General features: G+C 51.0%; 10 protein-coding genes across 10 annotated transcripts; 6 read left to right on the top strand and 4 right to left on the bottom strand.

Annotated features, from left to right (window-relative positions):
* Positions 1 to 2537: 2537 nt before the first annotated feature.
* On the top strand, positions 2538 to 4811 carry ASPSYDRAFT_58068 (uncharacterized protein; the record flags this gene model as incomplete). The annotated part of the gene is made up of 2 exons (XM_040849474.1): positions 2538 to 2934; positions 3004 to 4811. 2 exons carry the CDS (start codon positions 2538 to 2540, stop codon positions 4809 to 4811), a joined length of 2205 nt encoding a protein of 734 aa, XP_040702668.1.
* Positions 4812 to 5388: 577 nt separating this feature from the next.
* Positions 5389 to 6752, top strand: ASPSYDRAFT_150689 (putative DnaJ domain protein; the record flags this gene model as incomplete). The annotated part of the gene is made up of 2 exons (XM_040842026.1): positions 5389 to 5564; positions 5666 to 6752. 2 exons carry the CDS (start codon positions 5389 to 5391, stop codon positions 6750 to 6752), a joined length of 1263 nt encoding a protein of 420 aa, XP_040702669.1.
* A 218-nt stretch (positions 6753 to 6970) lies between these two features.
* On the top strand, positions 6971 to 7712 carry ASPSYDRAFT_89590 (snoRNA-binding rRNA-processing protein IMP3; the record flags this gene model as incomplete). The annotated part of the gene is made up of 3 exons (XM_040852192.1): positions 6971 to 7002; positions 7076 to 7436; positions 7539 to 7712. The coding sequence occupies 3 exons, from the start codon at positions 6971 to 6973 to the stop codon at positions 7710 to 7712; spliced, it is 567 nt and encodes a 188-aa protein (XP_040702670.1).
* A 260-nt stretch (positions 7713 to 7972) lies between these two features.
* ASPSYDRAFT_151670 (uncharacterized protein) lies at positions 7973 to 9073 on the bottom strand (the record flags this gene model as incomplete). Its single annotated transcript, XM_040842119.1, has 1 exon — positions 7973 to 9073. One exon carries the CDS (start codon positions 9071 to 9073, stop codon positions 7973 to 7975), a length of 1101 nt encoding a protein of 366 aa, XP_040702671.1.
* A 1224-nt stretch (positions 9074 to 10297) lies between these two features.
* Positions 10298 to 12831, bottom strand: ASPSYDRAFT_89592 (putative C6 transcription factor; the record flags this gene model as incomplete). The annotated part of the gene is made up of 4 exons (XM_040852193.1): positions 10298 to 11692; positions 11751 to 12507; positions 12565 to 12659; positions 12715 to 12831. 4 exons carry the CDS (start codon positions 12829 to 12831, stop codon positions 10298 to 10300), a joined length of 2364 nt encoding a protein of 787 aa, XP_040702672.1.
* A 2606-nt stretch (positions 12832 to 15437) lies between these two features.
* ASPSYDRAFT_89594 (uncharacterized protein) lies at positions 15438 to 16489 on the top strand (the record flags this gene model as incomplete). Its single annotated transcript, XM_040852194.1, has 2 exons — positions 15438 to 15474; positions 15528 to 16489. 2 exons carry the CDS (start codon positions 15438 to 15440, stop codon positions 16487 to 16489), a joined length of 999 nt encoding a protein of 332 aa, XP_040702673.1.
* Positions 16490 to 16649: 160 nt separating this feature from the next.
* ASPSYDRAFT_150943 (putative tubulin-specific chaperone Rbl2) lies at positions 16650 to 17117 on the bottom strand (the record flags this gene model as incomplete). Its single annotated transcript, XM_040842059.1, has 3 exons — positions 16650 to 16751; positions 16801 to 16887; positions 16950 to 17117. The coding sequence occupies 3 exons, from the start codon at positions 17115 to 17117 to the stop codon at positions 16650 to 16652; spliced, it is 357 nt and encodes a 118-aa protein (XP_040702674.1).
* A 1167-nt stretch (positions 17118 to 18284) lies between these two features.
* Positions 18285 to 19911, top strand: ASPSYDRAFT_202597 (flotillin domain protein; the record flags this gene model as incomplete). Its single annotated transcript, XM_040843819.1, has 6 exons — positions 18285 to 18368; positions 18424 to 18523; positions 18608 to 18935; positions 18993 to 19038; positions 19092 to 19609; positions 19667 to 19911. Exons 1-6 carry the CDS (start codon positions 18364 to 18366, stop codon positions 19909 to 19911), a joined length of 1242 nt encoding a protein of 413 aa, XP_040702675.1. The 5' UTR covers positions 18285 to 18363.
* Positions 19912 to 21267: 1356 nt separating this feature from the next.
* On the top strand, positions 21268 to 22513 carry ASPSYDRAFT_152066 (elongin A domain-containing protein; the record flags this gene model as incomplete). Its single annotated transcript, XM_040842158.1, has 4 exons — positions 21268 to 21325; positions 21390 to 21466; positions 21524 to 21851; positions 21942 to 22513. 4 exons carry the CDS (start codon positions 21268 to 21270, stop codon positions 22511 to 22513), a joined length of 1035 nt encoding a protein of 344 aa, XP_040702676.1.
* Positions 22514 to 23098: 585 nt separating this feature from the next.
* On the bottom strand, positions 23099 to 23868 carry ASPSYDRAFT_45284 (NEDD8 family protein RUB1). The gene is made up of 4 exons (XM_040847008.1): positions 23643 to 23868; positions 23525 to 23579; positions 23363 to 23445; positions 23099 to 23293 (listed from the first exon to the last, which is right to left on the bottom strand). Exons 1-4 carry the CDS (start codon positions 23651 to 23653, stop codon positions 23200 to 23202), a joined length of 243 nt encoding a protein of 80 aa, XP_040702677.1. The 5' UTR covers positions 23654 to 23868; the 3' UTR covers positions 23099 to 23199.
* Positions 23869 to 23983: the final 115 nt, after the last annotated feature.

Here is a 23983-nt window from a genome sequence, read left to right on the forward strand (position 1 = left end):
CGGGAAGACTCGGGGAGTAAACAACCAGTCAGCGAGGTCGGGATCGAAGCGGTGGATATTTCGGGGGAGACAATGGTTGCATGGCAGCGAACCGTTTCGATTTTTGGGCTAGAATTGATGGGAACAACCAAGCTTTGGGCAAATGAAAACTGTTTGGCGCGGCCGTGGAGAAAACGGGACGTTTCCGAGAGCGCCTGAGGCACCTGAGGCCCCTAAGCCTCCTGTGGCAACTGGCGAGTCAAGCAGCTGCAGACGAAATGCGGAGAACGAGAAACCGAGGCGCGAAGTGAATGAAGGGGAGGATGAAGAAGGATGAGGTCGGAAGGGTTGAGGATTTTGGTGAGGTATTTCTTTGAGAGTTTGTGCAGGACGGGGACTACAATGTAGGGGGCAGCACAGTGTGAGAGCACACGACCTGTTCATTCTGACCAGTACGGGGTGCTTTCGTTGACTGCTTGAGCTAGCCCGTTTCTGCCGTCAATGCCCCAACAATGTCGTTTTACGAGAGTAACATTATCAATTATTATGCCTCAGGAGAACGCAACAAAAACACCGGCGCTGAAATCTGGCTTCTCAGTCTTTACTGGGCAGCATCCGCAGCAGCCTGGATTGACATCCGAGAAGGCATCCCGAGATGTATTTTTTCCTCCCCAGTGGAGCAGAATCCATACCCCAATGCCCACGCTAGAGAAGGAACAGGACTAGGTCTACCGAGTAGTTTCGAGTCCCAGCCAAAAGGGCCCAGGTGGGTCGGGGCTCATGTGGCAGAATTAGCCTAAGCTGGCCGAGAGCTGTTGCTGACCACGCAGCATTTCGCAACTCCCGACAGGCACTAAGAGATAGCCTCGCACTAACTCCTAGAGGAAGGATTCTGGACTGGGATGGGGGATTCGACCATAGTTCTCGTTTTCGTGCCTCCAATGAATTTCTTCATCGCTTCGACTCCGACCACTTCAGGCCTTCCCCGCAGCCACCCATCATTCACGCGGCCCGGATGGCGACCGAATTCCGATTTATCGTTGGCTTATCCGAGTTCAATTCGTGATACATCGGGGACGCTGCAGGAGGCTTTCTGTGGGAGGCAAAAAGTACGTAGGTTTATATGCGCGGGAGGAGTGAGGAAAATGCCGCATTCTCCAGAGTCCCAAGCAGTTCTCAGCATCTTCGGGCTTGCGTGTCGTACACGAGACCTCATCTCAGCCCGTCTCCAAATCAGAGCTGATCCCAACCAGACATACAACCGCTCGTTGCCCAATTAACAGCCGGGTTCTAGCCAGGAAACGGCAATTGGGAGAAGCCGATCGGTTCCGGCCGAGAATAGAATCGGAAGCAGCACCGCCTGAAAGGCTTGGTTTCTCCGCACCTTTGAAGTTGAAACAGCTTCGTCAAATGAAATTGTCAATCTTGGATCCATTATTGGCACTCACGAATATAGACCGGGTTGAGTCGCGTCGCATTAATAATGGGCCACTCACTGTCATCAAAACTCGGGATGCGAGCACTGCAGGACGCACTCCGAGACTGTAGCCCTAGCCGCAGTACACGCAGTAATTTGGGGATTTTGGTGTCGGCCTTTGCTCGAAGCCCGAAGTCATGCGCCCTGCCCCAATCCTTTTCTTCTTCAGAGCTTCGGATAGCCCCGTGGAGTAGGTACTTTTTGGAGTAGTCCTACTTTTCTTGGGAGTGAGTTGTACTTTTCTCCGAGGATTACCCATTCTGAGCCGGTCCATAATATTTTTTAGAATTGTCTAATTGTCATTCTTTGAACTGCCGGAGCCACTGGAACTGACCGAATGGGGCTGCTTCGTTGAGCCTCCAGGTTCTGCTGGAGATCTCAACTTGAATGTGGGTCGATACTCAAGATGGTGTACGATCCATACTCCTTGAGCGATAGTCGCAGCATAAAGTGTTACGAAACCCTATAGGGAGTCAGGGACGCTCCAGCCACATTATTCGGATTTCGGAGCCATGCCCTCTGAGCACTGTCATCCACACTATAGACTCCATATAATCACAGCTTGTTGTGTCTCAGCTTCTGCTTGGTTTTCGGAGCATAAACGCCTACACTTGCTTCCTGATCGGATCGTCCTGCCGAAATGACATTCTTGGAAAGGTTGACGATATAGATCATGTGCTCATTCTCATTCGATCGCGTTAGCCGCGACTCAAATATGGATAAACTGGGGTTTGTCGAGTGCAAGGATCAAAAAGCTTAGGTGTTTACTGTATACGGCTTGACAGCTGTAGATCACCTGACGGTAAAGCGGCGGCAGTGACGCAAGAGTGAGCTGGACCAACCTGGAACGCTCAAGCTCCCAAGCAAGGAGCAAACAATCTCCAGGCCGGCAGCTCGAAAACCAGGATTATTGCCCGCGCCTGTCATGCAACCAACCCCTTGGCATCCCCGTCATCATCACGCTGGGTCCGTGCATCAATCCCATCACCCACTTCAACGCATGACGACCGATATCCCTCCCAACACAGCACGTCGGTGAGCTTGCTTTACAAGTTGTATATCATTAATTCCCTCACACACAATGTCGCGGGCAGAGACAGAGCCGCTCCTCCCTCGCTATGACGACGACACGAGCCGCCAGCGCCGGCTGCATCAGAAGATCCATACGTATCAGATGCTTCGCGCCTTCTCCGAGGGTTACATGCCATCGACTGAGCAAACAATTGCAAATCTCCGCAGTCTCTTATCTTTCGATATACTGAGCCCCCGCAACCCCGATATAGGATCAGTGGGCCGTCAGCTAGTCCGCGATTGCCGCCTGTGGATCCAATTGTTGATTGAGTTCTTACAATCCAAGAACGGCGATGACCAATTGCAGGAGTTCATTTGGCATCTCTCTCATGGCAGGGTAAATGTCCACGCCGACCAGCTTGCCGAGCGTGCTTCCCAGTCGAGAGCTAAGGCAGATACCAGAGCAGGTACCGGATTTCTAACATTTCCGCCTTTTTTTGATATCTATGCAGATATAAACTAATATTCGTGACCAGCATATGATAGCCTTCGTACTGTTGGAAACCTCTTGCTAACAAATGCCGACTTCCGGCTGTTTGTCGAGGATCTGACCACTGTCGGCCGCGAGATATTCTCAGACACAGCATTCTCTCTATCTAGAGCCTCCCGGAAGGCCGGGAAGAAGCTCAAGCCTAAAGAGGCAGAGCAACAAGCCCTATCTGGCGCCGGTGCAGATGAAGGCCATAATATATCAAACGAAGAGTTACGGGAAGAAGTCAAACATGTCACTGACGTCGCGAAGGTCGGACTCGCTCAGACCAGCCACGAGGCCAAAGAATCCGCCGAGGAACACCTATCTGGAAAAGAGCAAGAAACTCTAATACATCGGTTGAAACAGACTGTTCTTAAGCTCCGTGAGCGACGTGATTATACAGACTCGGTTGCTGTTCTGGCGCGGCTTTTGCAACGATATGCCATGGTCTACGCAAACGCAGCCACGGATGTTGCTTCAACCGCAGAAGATGAGTCGGAAATTAACGAAGAGCTGAAAGAAGCAATACACAAGTTCTGGGCTCTTCTACAGACCATCGGGGACCCCAAGGAATGGAAGTCCTTGGAGCAACGACTTCACGACGTGCTGCGACATGCCACTAAAGATCCCGAATTTGAGGATTTGGTATCAGAGATAGGGTCTGCGATGCAGGAGATGATGACGAACCCTGACTCCTTCGACTCTGCTCCAAAAAAAATTGACGAGCTGAAGGAGAAATCGAAGCACGTGGGCGCGGAATCCAGTTTACGGAAGGACATCGACGAATTCCTTGCACAGGCGAAGCGGACATTACAGAGTATTTCCCGGGATGAAAAAGTTTCCAAATTGGTCAGCGCGACTCGTAAGATTTACAAGGATGCTGCGGACGGCTACCATAACCGGCAGGCCAATCTGCCTGCGGACTTGCTTGAGGTGTTCCTTCCTCTCATCCTCCGCAATATCCAATACATCCCTATTCCTCGTCTGGAGGTGTCTGCACCCGAGGTGGACCTTTTGGTGGAGAACCTGATTCTCGAGCCTGGCCATACTGTGAACTACTCGTCATTCCTTCCTTATCAGATGCATGTTACAACACGGAACGACTTTAATGTCTTGAAGCGACACTCAAAGAAAACTACTGCGAACCTAAAAACAACGTTCACTGTATCGGTATGCGGCATGAACGTGAGTGCCGCAGAATTTGGCTACTGGCTTCGTACCCATAAGTTACTTTTCTTCTACCTCAAAGATCAAGGGATTGCAAGCTTCTACCTTGACAGGCGAGGCATTGATATCTCGCTGGACGTGGAAGTTGGTCGGGACCGACTAGAGCAGATCTTCACTCTGCGCGGCGTACGTGTTCGCATCCATAAGCTTGACTACAAGGTGCATCAGGGAAAATGGAGACTCCTCATCTGGTTGACCAAGCCATTCCTCAAACATATGATCCGTCGGGTACTGGAGAAGCAAATTGCGGAACAGATTGTTCAGGCTGCGCACACGCTGAACAGGGAATTGGTATTTGCTCGGGAGCGTCTTCGAGCCGCACGCATCGCCAGTCCACATGATCTTTTCACCTTTGTCCGCGCAGTTCTGGCTCGGTTGGTCCCGGCTCCGAACCCTGACATTGAAACCCGCGTTGGCATCGACGCTCCGGGAAAGGGTGTTTTCAAGGGTATCTATGCCCCAGGGAGTCTCGTTAAGGTATGGCACGATGAGGCACTAGAGGCTCACGATGCCGTTGAAGAGGGTGAAGAGACTCCGGGACTGCACAGGACCTGGCGCAATACCATTTTTGATGTCCCAGTATGATGCACAATGTAGGTATATTATAGGGTCCTTGTGCGTTATTTATGACCCATCTACACTCTACCCATGTCACGGCCTGGTCGCCAAAAGTTGCATGATTATTTCTCGCTGTTTCATTTCTTATAGCCATAATAGTCTTGCCATAATTCAAATATTTGTGAACCTACTCCATCCATCTGTAGATATGTACAGCGCACGTGATACCGGAATGGATCAACCTCACCCGGTTCGGCCACCTCATCGAAAGCCCAACCGACGAATCCCATTCGCGGAAGTAAACCGATTTATCTCCAAACAGTCCCTCGCCCTCCAATTCACTTGAGATCTTCACTGATCTTGAGATTCAGCTCTGAATGGTTCTATTCCTGAGCTAGTATTCATTTTTCACAAATTAATTGAATTGCGCCTGACGCACCAACATCCTTAAGAACGCAGGCCCGGGAGTGCCACGGGTCTACTTACTAGAGCTTTGTCCCCGTTCGGCTTTGCTCGACAACAACCTGGGTACACGTACACTGCACGACAGCAGCGATCTCCAGCCGTCAGCTTCAAATGCCGCAGAGCAGATAAATTGACAAAAATGCATTTATTGCGAGGGCTTCTGCTTTCGTTCGGCGTTGCGCTGTTGCTTGTGCAATTGGTGCTCGCGGCAGAGGACTACTATAAGGTCTTGGGGTTGGATAAGAGCGCGTCGGAGAAGGACATCAAGCGGGCGTATCGCACGCTGAGCAAGAAGCATCATCCGGACAAGAACCCGTAAGTAATTTCTTTTTACCCCCTTTGTTAAGCAAGCGTTCGCTGCTTTTCAATTCTACATTCCGGGGAAAATATGATACTGATAAGGATGTCTTGTATAGAGGTGATGACAGTGCACGCGAGAAATTCATTGAGATAGCCGACGCTTACGAGGTCCTGTCTACGCCGAACACGCGCAAGATCTACGATCAGTATGGGCACGAGGGAATCGAGCAGCACCGCCAAGGCGGCCAGGCGGGCGGGCATGCGCATGACCCGTTCGATTTGTTTTCTCGGTTTTTCGGCGGCGGCGGACACTTTGGACATGCGCCGGGACATCGACGGGGCCCGGACATGGAGTTTAGGATCGGGCTGCCGCTGCGTGATTTCTATCTTGGGAGGTCGTTTGAGTTAAATATCGAGAGGCAACAGATTTGTGAGGCTTGTCAGGGGACTGGGTCTGCGGACCGTGAGGTGATAACGTGTGATAAGTGCTCAGGACGGGGAATCGTGATCCAAAAGCATATGTTGGCGCCAGGGATGTTCCAACAGGTGCAAATGCATTGTGATAAGTGTCGCGGACAGGGTAAGATGGTCAAGAAGCCTTGCCCGGTTTGTAGTGGACAGCGGGTTGTTCGCAAGGATGTTGAAACGTTTGTTACGGTGGAGCCGGGTATGGACAAGGGGACGCGCTTGGTTTTCGAGAATGAGGGAGACGAAAGCCCCGACTATATTGCCGGAGATCTGGTGTTGATTCTCGAAGAGAAGGAGCCCGAGCTGAGCACGGCAGAGGAGCACAGAACGGACGCCACATTTTTCCGCCGAAAGGGCCGGGATCTATTCTGGAAGGAAACGCTGTCGCTGCGAGAGGCATGGATGGGCGACTGGACGCGCAACATTACTCATTTCGACGGCCACGTTGTCCAACTTGGTCGTTCACGCGGCGAGGTCGTGCAGCCACTAGCTGTAGAAACAGTCCAGGGCGAGGGCATGCCATTCTACTCGGACGGCCATCTCCACGATCATGACGACCATAACCCCGGGAATCTGTACGTTGAATACACCGTCATTCTCCCAGACCAGATGGAGAGCGGCATGGAGAAGGACTTCCACGCGCTGTGGGAGAAGTGGCGCAAGAAGAACGGAGTCGATCTTCAGAAGGACAGCGAGCGACCTGCCGCGCCTGCGCCGGTTAAGGATGAATTATGATGTATATTACCGAAGATAGACCATATAACTAGTTTGCATGCATCTGTCGGAGTTGCGAGTTATCTAGATAATCAATATCCGTTGTATATTGTTTGGCAGGTTTGCATCGGCAGAACCCACACCGCCCAGTTATCATCTCGAAAATTTATCTCAATCATCCATCCCAAAAACTAAATCAACCAAACCAAACCGTTTCAAATAAGAAAGACTCCGCCAAAATGGTCCGCAAACTCAAGCACCACGAGCAGAAGTCCGTATTCCATATCTTCAAAGACAACCTCAGACCAAGAGACCCCCTTCCACTAACCAAACTGCCATTCTAGACTGCTCCGCAAAGTAAACCTAACGACTTACAAATCCGACCACGGCCACCGCGAGCACGAAGTCTCGCAGCGCTACTACCTGCAGAACCCACTCGACTACAAAAAATACTCATCGATCGTGGGGTCGCTCCGTCAACTCGCACACAAGCTCGCAGCTCTGGACCCTGATGCGGACCCCATCAGACAGAAGACCGAATCCGAGGTCCTGGATAAGTTATGGCGCATGGGCATCTTGAAGCAATCGAGAGAACAGGGGGCTGGTCTGTCAAGGATTGAGAAGGAGGTTACGGTCAGTGCTTTTTGCAGAAGACGGCTGGCGGTCGTTATGGCGAGGAGTGGGATGGTGGAGAATATCAAGACGGTTTGTATTACCTTGCTCACTCTTTTGTTTGTTTGTTTTATTTCCCCCGAGGTGGTTGAAGTGTGTTGAAATTTGGTTGCTGATTCATTTGTGGGTGGATAGGCAGTTACATTCATCGAGCAAGGCCATGTGCGTGTTGGGTCAGAGGTTGTGACAGACCCGGCGTACCTTGTTACGAGAAACATGGAGGATTTCGTGACGTGGGTGGACTCAAGCAAGATCAAGCGGAATATTATGCAGTACCGGGAGAATTTGGACGACTTTGACCTTATGTAGCCTGTTTTGGCTGCGTGGCTATGTGGATTTGATACCCTATTTCTGTTGTTAAGCCCTGGGATATGGCGCTGTAAAACATTTTGATGTCTTGCATATATACGAGTACTTAAAAGGAGCGGCGTTAAAAGGACTGAATGAAATGCATTAATTCTATAATATGTGTCTTGTGGGTATCACATGCAAATTCGGACCGCCATGTATCAATCAAAAAACGCAACGCTAATGACAGTGAACATGAAAGTGGACGATCATCATAATAATTAGCCAGTTTTACTACGGCGACCAACGCCAATAGCCTGTACAGCAATCTTGGGCTTGAGTTTTAGTCCGCGGCGAGCTTGCCTGTGGGAGGGCTCCTCGGGGAGATCCATCCGAAACCTGCGGACGCTCCCTTCATAGTTGGCTTTGCCGTCTTTCCCTTCTTCGAAGAACGGAACTCGGCTGTCGCCAAATTGACACCACCGGGGTGCAACACGTCGCCAGAGTCCGCGCATGCCGCTGCTAGCTCGGTCGATTGCTTTGTATTCACGGCGACGTGTAGATGGGGACGTCCATTCTATTATGGTAGGTTTTGTTTCTGTTGTACCGACCTCAATATCAACCTGTTCGACAGATGCGTGGTCATAGTGTGAAGAACTGGCGCGGGGAGGGCGCGCTGTAGAAGGCCGACGCTCAAGTATCGGTGTTACTGGAGGGGAGCTGAAATCGGAAAACGTTCGCACTGTACGGGGAGGGGTATGAGGTGGAGAAAATGACCGGCGGACATCGATATCCGAATCTTGGAAGAGTCGACAGGACTCTCGATGCAGCGCTAGGAGGTTCTCACGTCGAACCGGTGAGTCTGGTGCAGATGGTGTGAGAGATGTGATGGTATTTGTACGGCGGTGAGAATAAATGGAGCTCGGGCGACTATGAACACCAGACCGGCCGGTACTGCGAGAAGTTGAGCGAACCTCGCCAGGTGACTTCGTTGATGGGGGAGAGACTGTTCGTTTCCGTTTTGGTGTCCGTAGCTCGGCGGATGAAGGTCGTATAGATGTATTGTGCATGCTGTCGTTCGCAGCGCTACCGGAAGCGGGCACACTATCCGAGGTTGTAGATAGAAGATATACTTCTCCGGCTATTTCAAAGGAGTGGCAAGCGGGCGTTTTATCAGCAGCAGCAGTAGATTGGATATCCAAGGAAGGCACCGCCTGGGGTGAGGATGGATCGTGTTGCGGGTGGGCATAAAGTGGAGTAGCTGCAAGGGTCGATGCAGCTAGGTGAACAGAAGGGCCATTATTATGGCCATTTCCAGGCTGGGGACCATAGTGGTCGTAGCCACCAGAAGAAAGATGACGATGACATGTGATGGTGGCCATAGTCCTCGTCATCAGGTTACGGATTCCAACGAAAATGAGCGACAGGAATGGCCTCACATGCGCCAGGCAACAGCGCCAGTCACAAGCAGCAAAGACGGGAAGATCAGCAAGGGTCCGTGAAGGGCAAAACTTGTATAGAAAACAGCGTGAATGGTCAAGAATGTCTCCTCTAACGCCACCAGGACGTTAACACGACAGGACTAGGGTTCTGTGCCGCAAACAAGTCAGCCCCAGCGGGCAGCCAGGAGGGGGGTCAAGTACTACTGTACATACCAGTTGGGAGACATCGTTGTCTTAAGAACGAGAAGGACGGATATTTGTCCGACCGCAAAGACAAGGAGAGAAGAAGGCGCTGATTGGGACAAGGATACAGGTCAGGCGGCGGACAGACCCGAAGCCGTCGCAGTGTTGTGCATTTATACCTCAAAGCCGATGTCGCACCCCTCACCGTCTGCGCAGATTCTGGGCCCTGGCGCCAACAGAAACAAGCAAGTGCAGGGGACCACAGCCCACGCTGCAGAACAAGTGGAGGACCATGCAGCAACGCTCCTGCCGCGAGCGGCTAGTCTGACAACTAACACTGCCTTAACACTGGGCTGCACCGATGCGTTCATCTGGTTTGTTCCTCGACTCGGGCTCGAGTCGCTAGTGGCAGTCGATCGCCATCGTAAGCACTCTACAAGTTTAGGTCCTTTTGGGCACTTGCAAAATTTGTCATGGCGACTCGCAGCCCTCAGAGTCTGAACTCTGAAGTGCCCCGCATTCCAAATGATCAGAATCTCAAGTTCCTTGCAGTCTAGCTGTGTGCCTGCATCTCTACCTGATCGTCCTCGCTGAACTGACTTGGTGTTTCAGTTGAGCGATTTATCGTGGGCGCCTCACTTTCGTCGACAGCCCATCCCTCGGAAGCCACGGCAATATATAGCCAATTTATCGCAATTTACAGGTAATTTGGATGTCAGAGCCCTGGCAGTGCTGTTTTCAGATCTAGAACTGGACGTCAGCGCAACAGGCCCATTTCGGCGTCTCTTATTGGACGGTACCTTTCACCGCCACTTTTTGGAGTCGTACCCCACTTGATGGCGGTGACGGCTGAGTCATCCAGTGATCGACAGGTTTCCATGGACCGACTGTGTTCGGCGGCGCTCAATAACGTGGGACGGATTACAATCAGGGTCCAGAATTCACACAACAGATGTCTCTTTTCTTGACTTTTGACAAGTCTCACAGCGGATTAAACAGCGACGGGTCCCCTGAACTCCACAGATTCCCCGAGAAATTCTCTAGGGTCTCAAAATCAGGAACCCAGAATGGTTCATTTCCGTCCTCAAGATCAATCCAAGGGGCAAGCTGTAGTGCCATTCGCACGCCATGATCCTGATTAGCTGCGTCGAGAGATGCGCCGATTCCCTGACCCGCACTCAAGTCCGGCGTAAGTCCCGATGTATGGGCCTGTGTTGTACCCGAATACTCTGGCGCTGTCGCGGTCGGATCGGAGCCGTGGATATAACTGAGAGACGTATCGAGGGCCACGCCATATCCAGCGTCGGGTCCAAGTTTAGCATGCTGGGCAGTCATCAACTCGGCCATTCCTGCTGTTTTGGCGGCCTCGTTGCCCTGAAGTTTCTCCATGGCTGCGTTGACAAGAAGCTCAAAAGCGTCGCGATATTTTTTCACCCACCCGGCGCGCTCACCCATAACGAATAAAACAGTTGAGCACGCGCGGATATCATTGCTAATTCGGACTGACCAGATTTGATCGCTATGTGTCCAGAGGGCGTAGAGGAGGGTTATCCCAGATATAAAGACGGTCTGCACGGCTAGGAAGGAATGGCCGTATTCGAGGGTTTGATGGAGGCGCTTATGTGTCTGGCAGATGTCTCCCGCAGCACGGAGGCAAATATGGTAGTAAGGATCCGTGACAGGGAGCGATGGGAGAAACGGCTGGATGAGGAGGCGGAGAGCACGGTTGTAGTGGAGCATGGGGTAGTTAAGATCAGATGCTGTGAAACGTTGGAGGGCAGACGCCTTCCATTCTTCGAGTTCGAGGAAAAGGTGGTCCATCTTTGAGCGGAGTAAGTGAAGCGGTCTGTCAGCGCGGTAGATCTTGTGCTGAATCCGGGATTCGATGCGGCGTAGGGTAATCAGGTAGATGGAGAATGTTAGAGAAGTAATGCGATGGTTACTAGTGTTTGCACCAGCACCTTCTCCGTTAGTATTATCCCCACTGGTGGTTGATGAAGGAGACGCTTGAGGGAGCAGTGCTGGGTCGCGGACATCGTCGTCAACGTCGACCGGGAGCGGAATATCGATATGTCTATCCGAAATACTAAACGGCCGCCCAAGAGACACTGATACCACTCTTTCCAGGTAGTATACTGCCCAAAAGAGGCGGCGTCGCATCTGTACCGTGATTGGGTCAAGGTTTCTCTCGTTGGCCTTGCGGTGTAGTCCAAGGTCAATCGCTGTCCGCATAGCCAGGCCGATCATATACCAGACGCCTTGGCTAGAGGCAGACCGCAGGTGATAAACCACCAAAAGCGCCATGGCTTCGACATTCTCAACAGATCGGGTCTCACACATAGCTGGCACTTGTTGAAGGGCCGTGATATAAAAGCGCTAGAAGTATTTCAGTACATTGCTTGAGCAACAGGAAGCGGGCGACATAGTAACATACCTCTGGTGGAACATAGTCATACTTCTCACTTAATTGAATAATAGTCGCGCTAATTGCATAAATCAAGTATAATTTAAAAACCCCAAATCTCTCTGATTTTGTGAGCTCTTCACGTTTCATTTTGGCCAGTCGCCAACGGTCCTCGTGCAGACGCCACAGCTCAATGCGGTCGATAAACGGATACCGGACGTGAAGTCTGGTCAAGTATGCATGTAGCATCCTCCCGCCCATTTCATCATTCGGTGGCTCCGTACTTTTCGCGAGGAGCTCATCCATACGCAATGTTCGCGGCCGATCCAATCCAGGAACTCTATTGGATGGTGTTGGCTGCGGAGGAAGGCCATTAATTCCAGAGTTGGACGGTGCAGTCCCATTACCTCTAACTTCACTAGAAAGCGAAGAAGGCTGATTACGCGACGAACTCAGGACTTGGTTCCAAACCGTCGCCTGGACCATTTCGCCCAGGTTGGCTGCGAGTGATAGCCCCGAACTCGAGCCAATATATGCTGGCGCTTCGCAGGAGTTGACAGCGAGGAGGCCGACTAGTTCTCCAACAGCATTGTGGTCAATTCCACTTCCAAGCCCATGGCCTCCACTTCCAGCAGAGCCTGCCTGGGCTGTCTCCTGGCTGTGAGGACCTGGAGAGAGAAGAGTTGCCACGGGATGCGTGGCATGATTAGGAGTATGGCTACTAGTCGTTCCAGACTCTAGCTGAGACTCTAAATATGCGATACGCTCTTCTAGAGCGCGCGTGTATCTATCAGTTGTATCAGCAGCTATACTAAGGAAAATGCATGGTGCTGGCATGACCTACCCGCTTTGGGGGCCACTTTCCTGTCGCACTGATGCCTTGTCGCACTCGGCGCCAGCTCTGAGACAGTTGGAGCAAACCGGGTATTCATTATCGCACTTTTAAACCGTCAGTGCTTGATGACAGGATGCGGTATTTGGGGCGGAGGCTGACTTTTTGTTTCCTGGTCTTGCATCGAGTACATGCGGTCCTTCCGCGCTTTCGAGGATTGTAGTCTCGATACGGTGACGAGGCCCTTGTCTGGGGTGCAGACAATTCAGATGGATCCATTATTAGATGCTGAGCTAGTCATTGTTGACTATACTTATGGCGAGGGTGGATGATAGGAGAAAGATGGTTGGGCTCATTCGATCCATGATACGGAGGAACGCCAAGACGCGTTCCGGGGACGGTCTCTTCAACAAGCACCACTGATTGCATCGCACTACTTTAGGGCCGTGATAAGTTTAGTGAATTGGAGAGGTGCCGTATCGATTGTTACCCTTTTTAATATCTACAACTAAGGTCATTTAACAAACCTTGACTATAAGGGAACGACCACTGTACGGTCATATACTCAAGGGGAAATATCAATGATATATAATATGTAGTAGCACAAGTAGGAAAAATCCTATCTATTGGTAAACGGAAGACCAGCTGGCTTCCCAGTCCAGCTGTACATCGAGAATGTACAAAATCGGCAGTGCATATGGGGAATAATCCAGAAACAGAAAGAAAGCGTATAACGACAGGAGACGGTTAAACAGTAAGGAGATATCACAATATAACGAGAGCCAAACGGTAGTGACGAATAAAGTTAGAATCGCTAGACGGCCTCAGGCAGTGTCCATCGAGTCCAGGTCGGAAATTAGATAGGGTAAAGGGAAATATACACTCGTCGGAATTGAATGTGCAAAGGAAAGGAATCAGACATGTGAATGTGCGGTTTTCTAGGCGTGGTATGTGTACTCTCATGTAGGGCTATGCGAATGCGGAGGTGCTAGTGGAACATCCAAAGGACCACCGGTTGGTGCCCAAGGGGATGGAGCTCCACGTGTGCTGGCCCTTCGGGCTCGGTCATATATGTGGGCGTCGCTCAACTGTTCATTGGTAGCTTCAGCAATACCCCGGGCGGTGGCAGTTGGCGCTGGGGCCCCTGGCCCAGGAGGGATATTGGCCTGCTCGGGCACAGGACGAGGCCCCATATAGTGTCCGCCAGTAACGTTGCCTTGGTTTGGGAAGAAACTTTGGTTGAGAGCGCCGCACGATGTACAGGAGAATTCGATCTTGAAATTTGTGAGGACGAGTTGAGGTGCAGAAGGGTGGCCAGCTTGTTGAGGTTGGGTGGGAGATTTAGCTAAACCTGTATGTCGTGGTGCTGGCTGGCTAGGGGCCTGCAGAGGATAAGAGGGTTGATGAGATGTAGGTGGAGGATGTAGTGGATGATTAACAGAAGTGTGCTCATGTTGTGGAACTGGTGCTGCTTGTAGAGGGGACGTAGGAGGTAACGGTTGCCGTTGCTGGGGTTGTTGTGTTTGCACAGTAGGTCGTATTTGCTGAGGGTTTTGTAGTTGCGGAGGATGTGGCTGTATTGGCGGTCCCTGCAGATTTGTGGCCGGAAGGGTCGGGTTTCGTAGATCTTCGGTTTGCTGCGGTGGCATATTATCAACAAGATTCGGCTGGACCGGTTCGGGCATCCATCTCTGGCCCGGGATTCCACCATAAGCTGAACCCTCGTTTTGCCCTTCTACAGGTGGTGGCTGGCTCTCTTGTCGGTCTTCCCCACTGGACGAGTTTGCTGCATCGCTTTGCTGTTGCGCATCCCGCTGCTGCAGTCTGATAAGTGCGCGCTGGGCCTGTCTTGTCGAGATGTCATACCCATGATACCGTTTGACTGCATCGACAATATCCTGCGCTTTTATTTTGTTCCTCATGTCGAAAAGTTTGGGTATCTCGCTGAGAAGGAACCGCACATGCGAGGCTTCCGAGCGAGCCGGGGTTTTCGTGGTTGAAGTTGCATTCCGACGACAGCTATGACTGTCTTGAAGACTGCTGATATAGGTCGCATTCCTATTTGCGCGACAGACAACGCGAAAGAAGCAATTGTTGGAAGACCGGCAGCCTATCACCACGCTTTTTTTGTTGCTCCGCGTCACGCGAAGCTCCCAATGCTGTCTCACCGAAATACTCCGTACCAGTGCCTTGAAGTCTTCGAGCGAGGGAAACCGCTGGCCCACATGCAGGCCCGAGTACATCTCCGTCATTTCGATCAGGAAAACCGGCGCAAAGCGAACAGCGGCGAGTCGATGCCAACAAAACTTTCCATTAGTGGAGCTTCACTCGAGGTCACTGATTCAAGAAACAGATCGACTGGCTTCGCATAGTTCACGTGTACATTCGGCACAGTTAACACGTAGCTTCGGGGGACGGAACGCTGGAAAATTCGTAGGGACAATGGTGAAGCATCGACGGATGCAGCAGAGCATCCCAGTATCGGGCCGATCCAGGTAACTCAGCCGAAGAGCCGGGGCTCAAGACGAGCCAACAAAAGCCGACAGAATTTAGCGAAGCTAAGACAGACCTGCCCGTATTCACGGAGAATACGGAGGCATGGCAGTCGCAGGAAATAGTTGCAGGTTTGCAGCAAATAGTTCGAAAGGGCAGCCCGCAATGGGGGGTTTTTGCAGAGGAGAACGGGAGGGTCACTTTCCGCCTAGCGTGTCGGATCTTTCTCCAACTGACCTCAACCGAACCCTCTCAGTCCCAGACCGCTCCCCCATCACTGCTCCTCTTTTTAAACCAGAACCAAGCTTGCTCTCGGTGGCCGAGCAAGTCAGACGCCCAATCCCCCACGCTTGTCCTTAATCTTCACCGCAGGGGGGATAAGCACGTTCAGCATGACGTCCTACGGGCTCCTGGATCAGGCGGACGAAGGTCGGCTCGTGCCCAGCGCAGATTTGTTTCAGAGCTAACATTCGTCCATTTAGATGCGCTCCACAAGTCGCGCCTACTGAATGTCGAAGAAAAGCCGTTCAAGAGAATTTCCAAGCGTCTCCTGAATCCCGAATCGATCGTTATTTCAAATGCGACGCTTCCTCCCACACCCCCACCCGACGGGACTGACGAAGAGGCTGCCGCGGCTGCGGAGGCGGATAAGCAAAAGAGATTGGATGAATGGCGCCAGTTTCGCGAAGATGCGTCTTTGGATTTTGCCGCCTTTGAGGGCAGCATCGCTCGGATACAGTTCTTACTCACAAGCAATGAGAAGGAACGGGAGCGATATGTAGCCGAGAAAGAGCGGATTCTGTCCACGATGCAGGCCGTTCGCGAGAACACTACGGAACTACGCGTCCAACTGGATGAAGCCCAACGGATTCTGATACTGCGAAAAAGCTACGATGAACAGACAGAAAAGATCACCAGCAATCGCCTTTTGAAGCCACGGGAAGATCAGCAAGCAAATTTACAAAAGCTACAGGCGGAGATTGCCGAATTGGAAAATGAGAGCAAGGACTACGCGAAGACATGGGCAGAGAGGCGAGAACAGTTCGGTCGCATTGTGGAAGAGGGAATGCAACTTCGACGACTGATCCGCGACGAGAAGGAAGAAGTTGAGCGTCGAGAGGGCATGCAAGAAGATGAGGATGGAGACGACGGGGAGGTCTCAAAGGGGAAGATAAGCGGTTCCAACACACCTAGGCCTGACAATGAAAGCGTGACTCCCTCCCAGAGTCAAGACGAAGCGGGTCGCTCGCCGCTCGCAGTGCCCGAGAACAAACCAACCCCGGGGGCTGCGACCCCTCTACGACAGGTCACTACTGCTGAAGAAGATGCGAATATGATAGACGAGGGCGAAGTGACGGCTGACGAGGGAGAACGACACGATGATTTAGAGGAAGGCGAGGAATTGCCAGATGGCCGTAACGGTGACAAAATGGACACTACATAGAGGATATGACGTTCTTCTCATGCATTATGGAGTTAGGAGTCAGGGGATTGCCGTTCAAAGTCGAAAAGAGCATTCCTTAATTTACATACTTCTTGTCCTAGATATCATATTTTCTATGAATTGGCGTTTCTTATACACTTATTAAGGTCTTTTCCGACCTTCATGCGATCTCTCGCTCAGCAACTCTGGCACTCGCAATGGCTTCTTTAGCGGCATTGATATGTTCAACATTGCTTTCGGCACCTTTCTTTCCCTCCTCGACCTAAGGAAAGTGTCAGTCGAAGACGGCCTGTTTGAGTTAAGAGACATACCAGTAGACTGTCGAGCTTGGCAATGGTTTCTTCGATCTTCTGCTTAAGGCTTGGAAAGACTTTCTCTGTCTCCGCCAGCGCAAGACGCTGCCATTAAACAATTAGTAACCTGTGGTTTCCAGCCCCCGGCTATTAGGATAGCTGCATACCTCCTGATTCAGCATGTACTCTCGATTCTCGTCCGCGCTCGGGTCCTGCGCTTCCAACTTTTGGATTCTCTCTTTCTGCTGCTCCAGCTCACGGCGGTACGACGCCTCTTCCTTAACCAGGCGCTGCACCGAGGCCGTGGTAATTTCAAGCTGTGAGCGTGGGGCCATTATGACGGTAGTTCTCTGGAAACAGTTTGATCAGTTCGGTTATTCCGGAGTCGCATGCAGAGAAACACAGCATGGCATGGTTTGTAGTCATAGATACAGCCCGCGAGCAGGAGGGGTATCGGATTGCTTGGTTCAAAAATGCAGGCTGCAAATGTACAGTATGGGACTCAAAATTCCGAGGGGTGTTAGATTGGCCACTTACCTACTGTGTCAATTGTGCCTTATTTCTCGATATCGCCAGCCTAGCGACAGTCGATGATGTAGCAATGCCATCCTCACTCCGCCCCTCCACGCCCCGGGCGATGATGCTGATGAGCCCGAAACGGAAAGTTTGCACTGTTTGTTTCTAGATAGGACCGGAGGTGCGAGCTCTCTCCTCCAACCCTCTGATTGGACGGGATCATCTGAGGATTCAACCTTGGGAGCCTACAAAGGCCACCTTAACTACCTTCAAATTAACCTTCAACCTGATGAACTCTTCGGAAGTCGGAACAGGTTGTCCTCACAGAACTATCTTTCTGTGACTGTGAATCTTGCCAAAAAGTCATCATGGTGGGTCCGCCGGGCGCCAGCAGCCCCAGAATGCAGTGCACATACGATGTGGACGTACAGTTGTCCTGCTGGGCTGCGCCAGGGGTAACACGGCACTCGAGCTTCACAAACGAGTTGTAAGGCAGACCAACGAGCTTACCTAGCAAAGCGGGCCTTTTCAGCCTTGCCATCCAATAACGGCTTTCAAGGCAGCCTCATCGTAATCATTCGTCGAGACTTTGTCATGATGAGGCTCAGCGCCCCGGGCCCCGTGCATAGGTACAACTGCTCCTCCTGACTAGTCGGGCTCGGGGCGCAGGACACGGGGCTCGAAAGCAACCAACCAGTAACAATCGCTGAAAGATTCCTTTAACTCCCTACATGGGCTGCCCACCCATCATGCCTTACTGGCTTGAGCGGCTATTCGGAAGGGAAAAGCGGCTGTGCATGTCGCGGTTTGGGTGTCTGAACCTTGTTGTCAAACACTGTCTCTTGGGATCATCATGAAATCCAATGCCGGGGCGTCAGAGGGGGCAGGGCAAACAGTAAAAGAGTTTAGATTCAGAATGAGTTCAGAACCGTGGCTGCTTATAAAAGACGATTTCCTCCCTCCTGTTTCATGGAGTTTTCGTACTTCTCGTTTTTATTCATCTCTCGTACTCACTACTTATACTTCTACTGACTTTGAAGCCGGGTCATACTATCAAACGCCAAGATGAGGTATGCATCAGTATCACTACTACCGGACATCTTTACTCATGTAGATATGCTACAGATACGCTATCGCTGAACCGAGCGAGTACCTGGTGCTCACTGGAGCCGGGATTCCAGATATCGAGATCTGCAAAAAGGCCTGGGTGATGCCATGGCAGCGAGTACGTTCCTATCACGATGAAAAAATGGCATACTATTAGCAGCCGTCTATCCAACTGTCGATGCTGACCCATCTACCACTGCAGTGCGCAAGAATCTCCGTTATGCCGTTCGACTTCTCCCTCAGCCTCCAGGCTATGACCATCGAAAAGCTACAGTTCTCGCTTCCTGCAGTCTTCACCATCGGCCCAGACGACCAGTTGATATCCCTCAAGAAATACGCCCTTCTACTCTCTGGGACTGCCGAGCGTCAACAAAACAAGACGGCAGCTGATGCTGATCTGAATACGCCCGCAACCAGAAACCATGTCCAGGATATCGTGAAGGGTATCATTGAGGGTGAAACTCGCGTGATTGTTTCCAGCATGACCATGGAAGAGATCTTCAAGGAGCGTCAGGTATTCAAGTCGAAAGGTATGTAGGACTACGTCTCCCATTTCATAATTCCATTTCCTTGCTGACAATCTCAAGTTATTGCCAATGTCCAAAATGAATTGGCTCAATTCGGTCTGAAAATGTACTCACTTCCGCATCGCACTTCCAGTTTTCACCGCGCTAACCATAAACTAGTTACAACGCCAACGTCAAGGAGCTTCAAGACACAAAGGGAAGCGAGTACTTCGCGTTCTTGAGTCGAAAGGCTCATGAAGGAGCTCTAAACCAAGCCAAAATCGATGTCGCGGAGGCGAGAATGAGAGGTGAGATCGGTGAGGCCGAAAAACACGGACGGACAAAGCAAGAAATCTCCAAGATCGATGCGGACACTGCCGTTCTAGAGACAAAGCGAAAGGCCGAAAAGGCAAAGGCCGACTCGGAGCTCATGAACCGCCAGACGGAACTTGATTCCCAGGTCCAACTCGGCAAGATCACCGCTCAGCGTCAGACGGAAGCGAGGGATGCGGAGTTGCTGAAACAGGTTGAGACCAAGCGGGCCGAGACAGAGCTCGAACGTCTCAGGGCTAAACAAGTCACAAAGAGTAAGGTGGAACGAGAGTCTGCACAGGAAGCGGCGGACGCCCAGTATTATTCCAGCACCAAGGCTGCAGAGGCGAAGTTGTATGAGGAGAAGATGGAAGCGGATGCGAAATGTACGTTGCGGACGATTCCATCATGCCGAATGGTGGGCCAGTGCTAATTAGATACAGTTTACCGTACCAGCAAAGATGCGGATGCCGCCTTCAATGCGAAGAAGCGTGAAGCTGAAGGAGTTCTAGAAATGGCCAAGGCTTACGGCGCCCTTATCGATGTCCTTGGTGGTCCTCAAGCCTTCCTTCAATGGAAGATGATCGAGACCGGCATGTACGAGAAACTGGCTATAGCGAATGGTAACGCTGTTCGAGGCTTACAGCCCAAGATCACCACATGGAACACTGGCGGTGGTAAGTCTTAGTCCTCTTTTTCTGCACCTGGATGCCTTCTAAAACTCTGTACGAACAGATGGTGCGAGCGGTTCTGGGGATTCATTGGGCCCCATTCGCAATATCATGCAGGGTCTTCCTCCTTTGCTCAGCACGATCCACGACCAAACTGGAATCAAACCCCCTCAATGGTTTGCTCAGATGCCGGGTGACGCTCAGGAAGGAAAACCAAACCCCACTGCCAACAAGTTGAATTAAGCGACGGCACCCTCTCCGGCAGTTCGATTCTTTTGATAATTTGTGATTCCCCCAATCTTCTTGCGAAACTTTTGCTTTCTGTCTAGATTAGATTTTCCTTTGTCATTATCATATTGAATGGAGTACTCCTAATAGCACGTTGTTGATCAGGAAATCATCCTCCCTTGCGTAGCAGGAACTGGAAAGTACAGTTTCCACTGGACGAGTTTCTCCAGCCTCATCTGCCATGGTTCGAGGGTCAAACCACTTTTGAACGTTTGAACCCGAGATAACCCTACAGCATCATCTTCCAAATTTCTGGGGATGGCCCATTAGGCCGCACAAACCTCAACTGCTCGGGAGTTCATTACCTTGACTCCATGCATTCGGAACGCGGGGTGGACAAGCAAGCTTTTCGAACGAATCTCTTCGGTTGGAGAAAGGTGTCGCTGTTGCCCTCCAATGTTACTTCAGGTCAATTTTGGAAAGCGCCGACACCCAGCAGACGTTGCCCTAGTAAATGAAAGCTTAGCATCGGATTCATAAGGTCTGATTCTTAGGGTAAACCGCATTCAATGTCAATCCTCGTCGATGGGTTCTGGGGCAATAACAGTCATTTCTGCGACTTCCTACGCTGGGTTCTCAAGTTAAAGGCCCATTCAAACTGTCCATGCAGTACATGCGCAATGAATCTCAGGATTAGCCATTCTATTGCGAAAAGCTGGCGCATGGAGCCTGGTGCTGTTCCCAGACCAAGTCTAAGTTGGGTCAGAATGATCAAGGCATAGTCAGAAATAATCGACTTAACAAGATTCAATAATATTGATATGGATATTAAATTTCAATGCGTTTTAATTAAGGAATACCTTCAGTGAAATACAATGGAAACCCGCTTCTTCTATCCTTCTTCTATCAAAACAAAATCATGTGATGTCATCCACATCGGGTTGGATCGTCACCGCCGTCGGTCTTATATAAACTGAGGAGTTAGACGTTGGATATTCATCCTGACCGTCTTACCTTTAATTGTGAAGTCCGCGGCGGCGATTATTACATGTCCTCCAGCTATTATGATATGTTATAACCTGTCCATGCTCCCTTTTTGGTTTCATTTTGGTTGTCCTTCAGGTTTGTCCTTCAGGTTCTCCACTATGCCAGCCCCAACCTTACGCCAGCTCTGCACAGCGACTGCGATTCGGAACGTGAAATGTAAGTAGCCACGGCCCAGATTTCATCCGGTTTGTACTCACGCTGAATTCGCTTTCTTTTTTAGATCTCAACGATATCGGCAATGTTCCCTACACCCTTGCCCGCCCTTTCCTTTTGAAGATCGAGAGCCCGGAGAAACTGGTCAGTTGGCGACTACAATCCATCTTAACGCCCGGTTATCGCTAACCGCTAGGTCAGAGGTCCCTCGAATTGCAATCTCCACACATCATGAGAGATGATGTTGAATTATGGATGGAATTTATAAAGCGAGATATACCCAAATGGGACGAGTACCAGTTACCAGACCAGCCGGACTGCTGGTACGACGTGTACTGCGAGCTACGAGAGGAAATCCAAAGGGCTGTTGATGAGGATGCGGAAAAGCTCAAGATGGCTCTCGATGGCATAAGTTCAGAGCGGGCCAAACATAGCACCCAATTTGTCCCCGACCGACGAACTGTTCGCCTTCCACGAGATCGGCCAACAGCAAAGCAGCGGTATGCCTCTTATGACCGAAAAATGGGCGGTATAGCTCCTGTTTTCTCGTCCAAAGCCGGGGGAGGTGCCTCTTCTGATCCTATGGGGTCTCCTGTTTGGTCCTTTGAACGACCATCAGTCCCTCGTTCGCAGACACCGAAGAAAAATAACATCTTTGCTGCAACAAAGAGGAACAGCGCATTGGCTGTCCCTACTAAGCAGCTTAGCAACAGGGCAACCCAGGTAAGGCAGGCTCCGCGTTCTTTGATAGAGGAGCATCGCCGACCTGCTGAGCCAACCGTTGCCCGGAAACCAACGCTACGTGCACCCGGGCGCTCGGGCCTGCAGGATACTTCAAGTACGCAGAGCCAAAGCAGCCCTGCACTGAGCACTTCCTTGCAAGAGAGAGAGTCCAGACTACGTGCAATAACCACGGGTCGAGCCTCAACCTCTTCCCAGTCTCGCTCTCCACTGCAAGCGTCATCCCCGGGAAGATCTACATCAGCCAGACATTTGTCCGGCTCTCAGCCTACTTCGTCGAAACCCCAGCCCCGAATGCCCTCCAGTACAAACGTTGAAGGCCATAAACAGCCCAAATCTGGTACAAATACTGATTCTGACGAGCCGAAAATGTCACCAGCCCGTGCACCAGTTCGAAAGAGGCCTGCTCCTAACCTTTTTATACAACCGAAGAAGAAGAAGATGAACTAAGTACCTATCTCCTATCCTCTCTTCTTTACTGCATTTATAAGGCGTCTTTTTACTCATCATTGGCAATTGGCGTTGGTTTGTTATACACGGCTTTGATTATAAACTTTGTATTTCGGCTGCTTTTGGGCTTGGTCACCAGCTTGCGGAGTCTGGAATTATACATAGTCTTGGTGTCTTTTTTTTTATACTTTTACTTTTTCTGATGGCTCGGTTTGATATGGCGTCTTTTAGTGATGCGGCGGTTGCGATTCTCACTTCCAATTCCACATCTTCTACGCCTGTTTATGAGTTCATCACAGTCAGTCCGACACATCGTCTACGCTCTTTTCGAACATACGTATCCGCGCATCCTGACTTGTGAATGACGAGAGATGAGAGACATAGTTTATCATCACTAAATTCATATGACACATGAGGTGAGTGCGCCCACATGGGGCCATCTTGCTACATGCTAAGAACCCAAGCAACCTAGTCCCGCTCTCCCAGTATCAGAACATCGATATCAGGATAACCACGCTCATCTTCAAACTGGGTATATTAAGCGCTCTTGCAACCCCTCAACCCCTCGTTTCTATTACGCAACCTGCCTCCAATGTTCCAACTTTTCATCGCGGCAGAGGGCAAGGATGTTTCACATGCGCATCAGGGAGGTAAGTCAATCGAATAACGGGCAAAAAACAGGACGTCTACAGAGCGTTGCAGCCGCCTCGGAGAGCAAGGACAAGATGTAGCGTCGCGCCACCTTCGAGGTTGTAGTCTTGGGCGGTTTTGTCGTCGGCCCTGCGGAGAAAGGAAAAAAGGTAAGCACAATGGAATAGAAATGCGAGGCAACACTTTATTCACACATACATCTGCTTTCCACCGAAAATTAACCGTTGCTGCACGGGCGGGATACCCTCCTTCTCCTCAACACGCTCCTTTATCCGAGACACCTAGCGTGGACAGATTAGCAACCCGGAGTGCAAAGCGACAGAGTATCAGTCCATCCTAGTCATTTTTGTATGTATGTACCTTGTAGTCGGCCTCGATATCGAGCTCAATCTCCTTTCCGGTAAGTGTACGGACCCTGGGTGTTGAAAAACTCCCGTTAGCGGGCTGCATGTAACTGCAGTGTGCAGTTGATACTTACTTGATCAGCATTTTGAGAAGACTGTCGCTACCTAATCAAGGATATTTTCGGTAAAACGAGGCGTGCGTGAGTGTTCGGAGGTGACGCAGGTGACGGTGAGGGGAAGAAGTTGCTGATAGAGATGGGGCCGGATAAGAAAGAGAGAGGAAAGCTCGCGGCGGCGGGGTTGCGGTGGGGCTTAGAAGGCGTGCGCCATGGTGCAGGCTGCAAGCTGGCTGGAGGCTACAAGGTGATTTTCATTCAGTATTTTAGTATTCCTACTCCGTACCTCTCACAGATCTCCATATGCTCAACATCTGAGTATTATCTGATTTTCTGGGGATTTCCTTGCATTAGTACTC

Source organism: Aspergillus sydowii, assembly GCF_001890705.1.
Source record: "Aspergillus sydowii CBS 593.65 unplaced genomic scaffold ASPSYscaffold_5, whole genome shotgun sequence".
NCBI lineage: Eukaryota > Fungi > Ascomycota > Eurotiomycetes > Eurotiales > Aspergillaceae > Aspergillus > Aspergillus sydowii.

What these genes read in the sequence shown, in the direction of transcription:
- ASPSYDRAFT_45284 (XM_040847008.1), bottom strand. An exon ending in ATATCGAGGCCGACTACAAG is followed by an intron (nt 23,446 to 23,524) that starts GTACATACATAC and finishes TGTCCACGCTAG; the next exon opens with GTGTCTCGGATAAAGGAGCG. An exon ending in ATTTTCGGTGGAAAGCAGAT is followed by an intron (nt 23,294 to 23,362) that starts GTATGTGTGAAT and finishes CTTTCTCCGCAG; the next exon opens with GGCCGACGACAAAACCGCCC.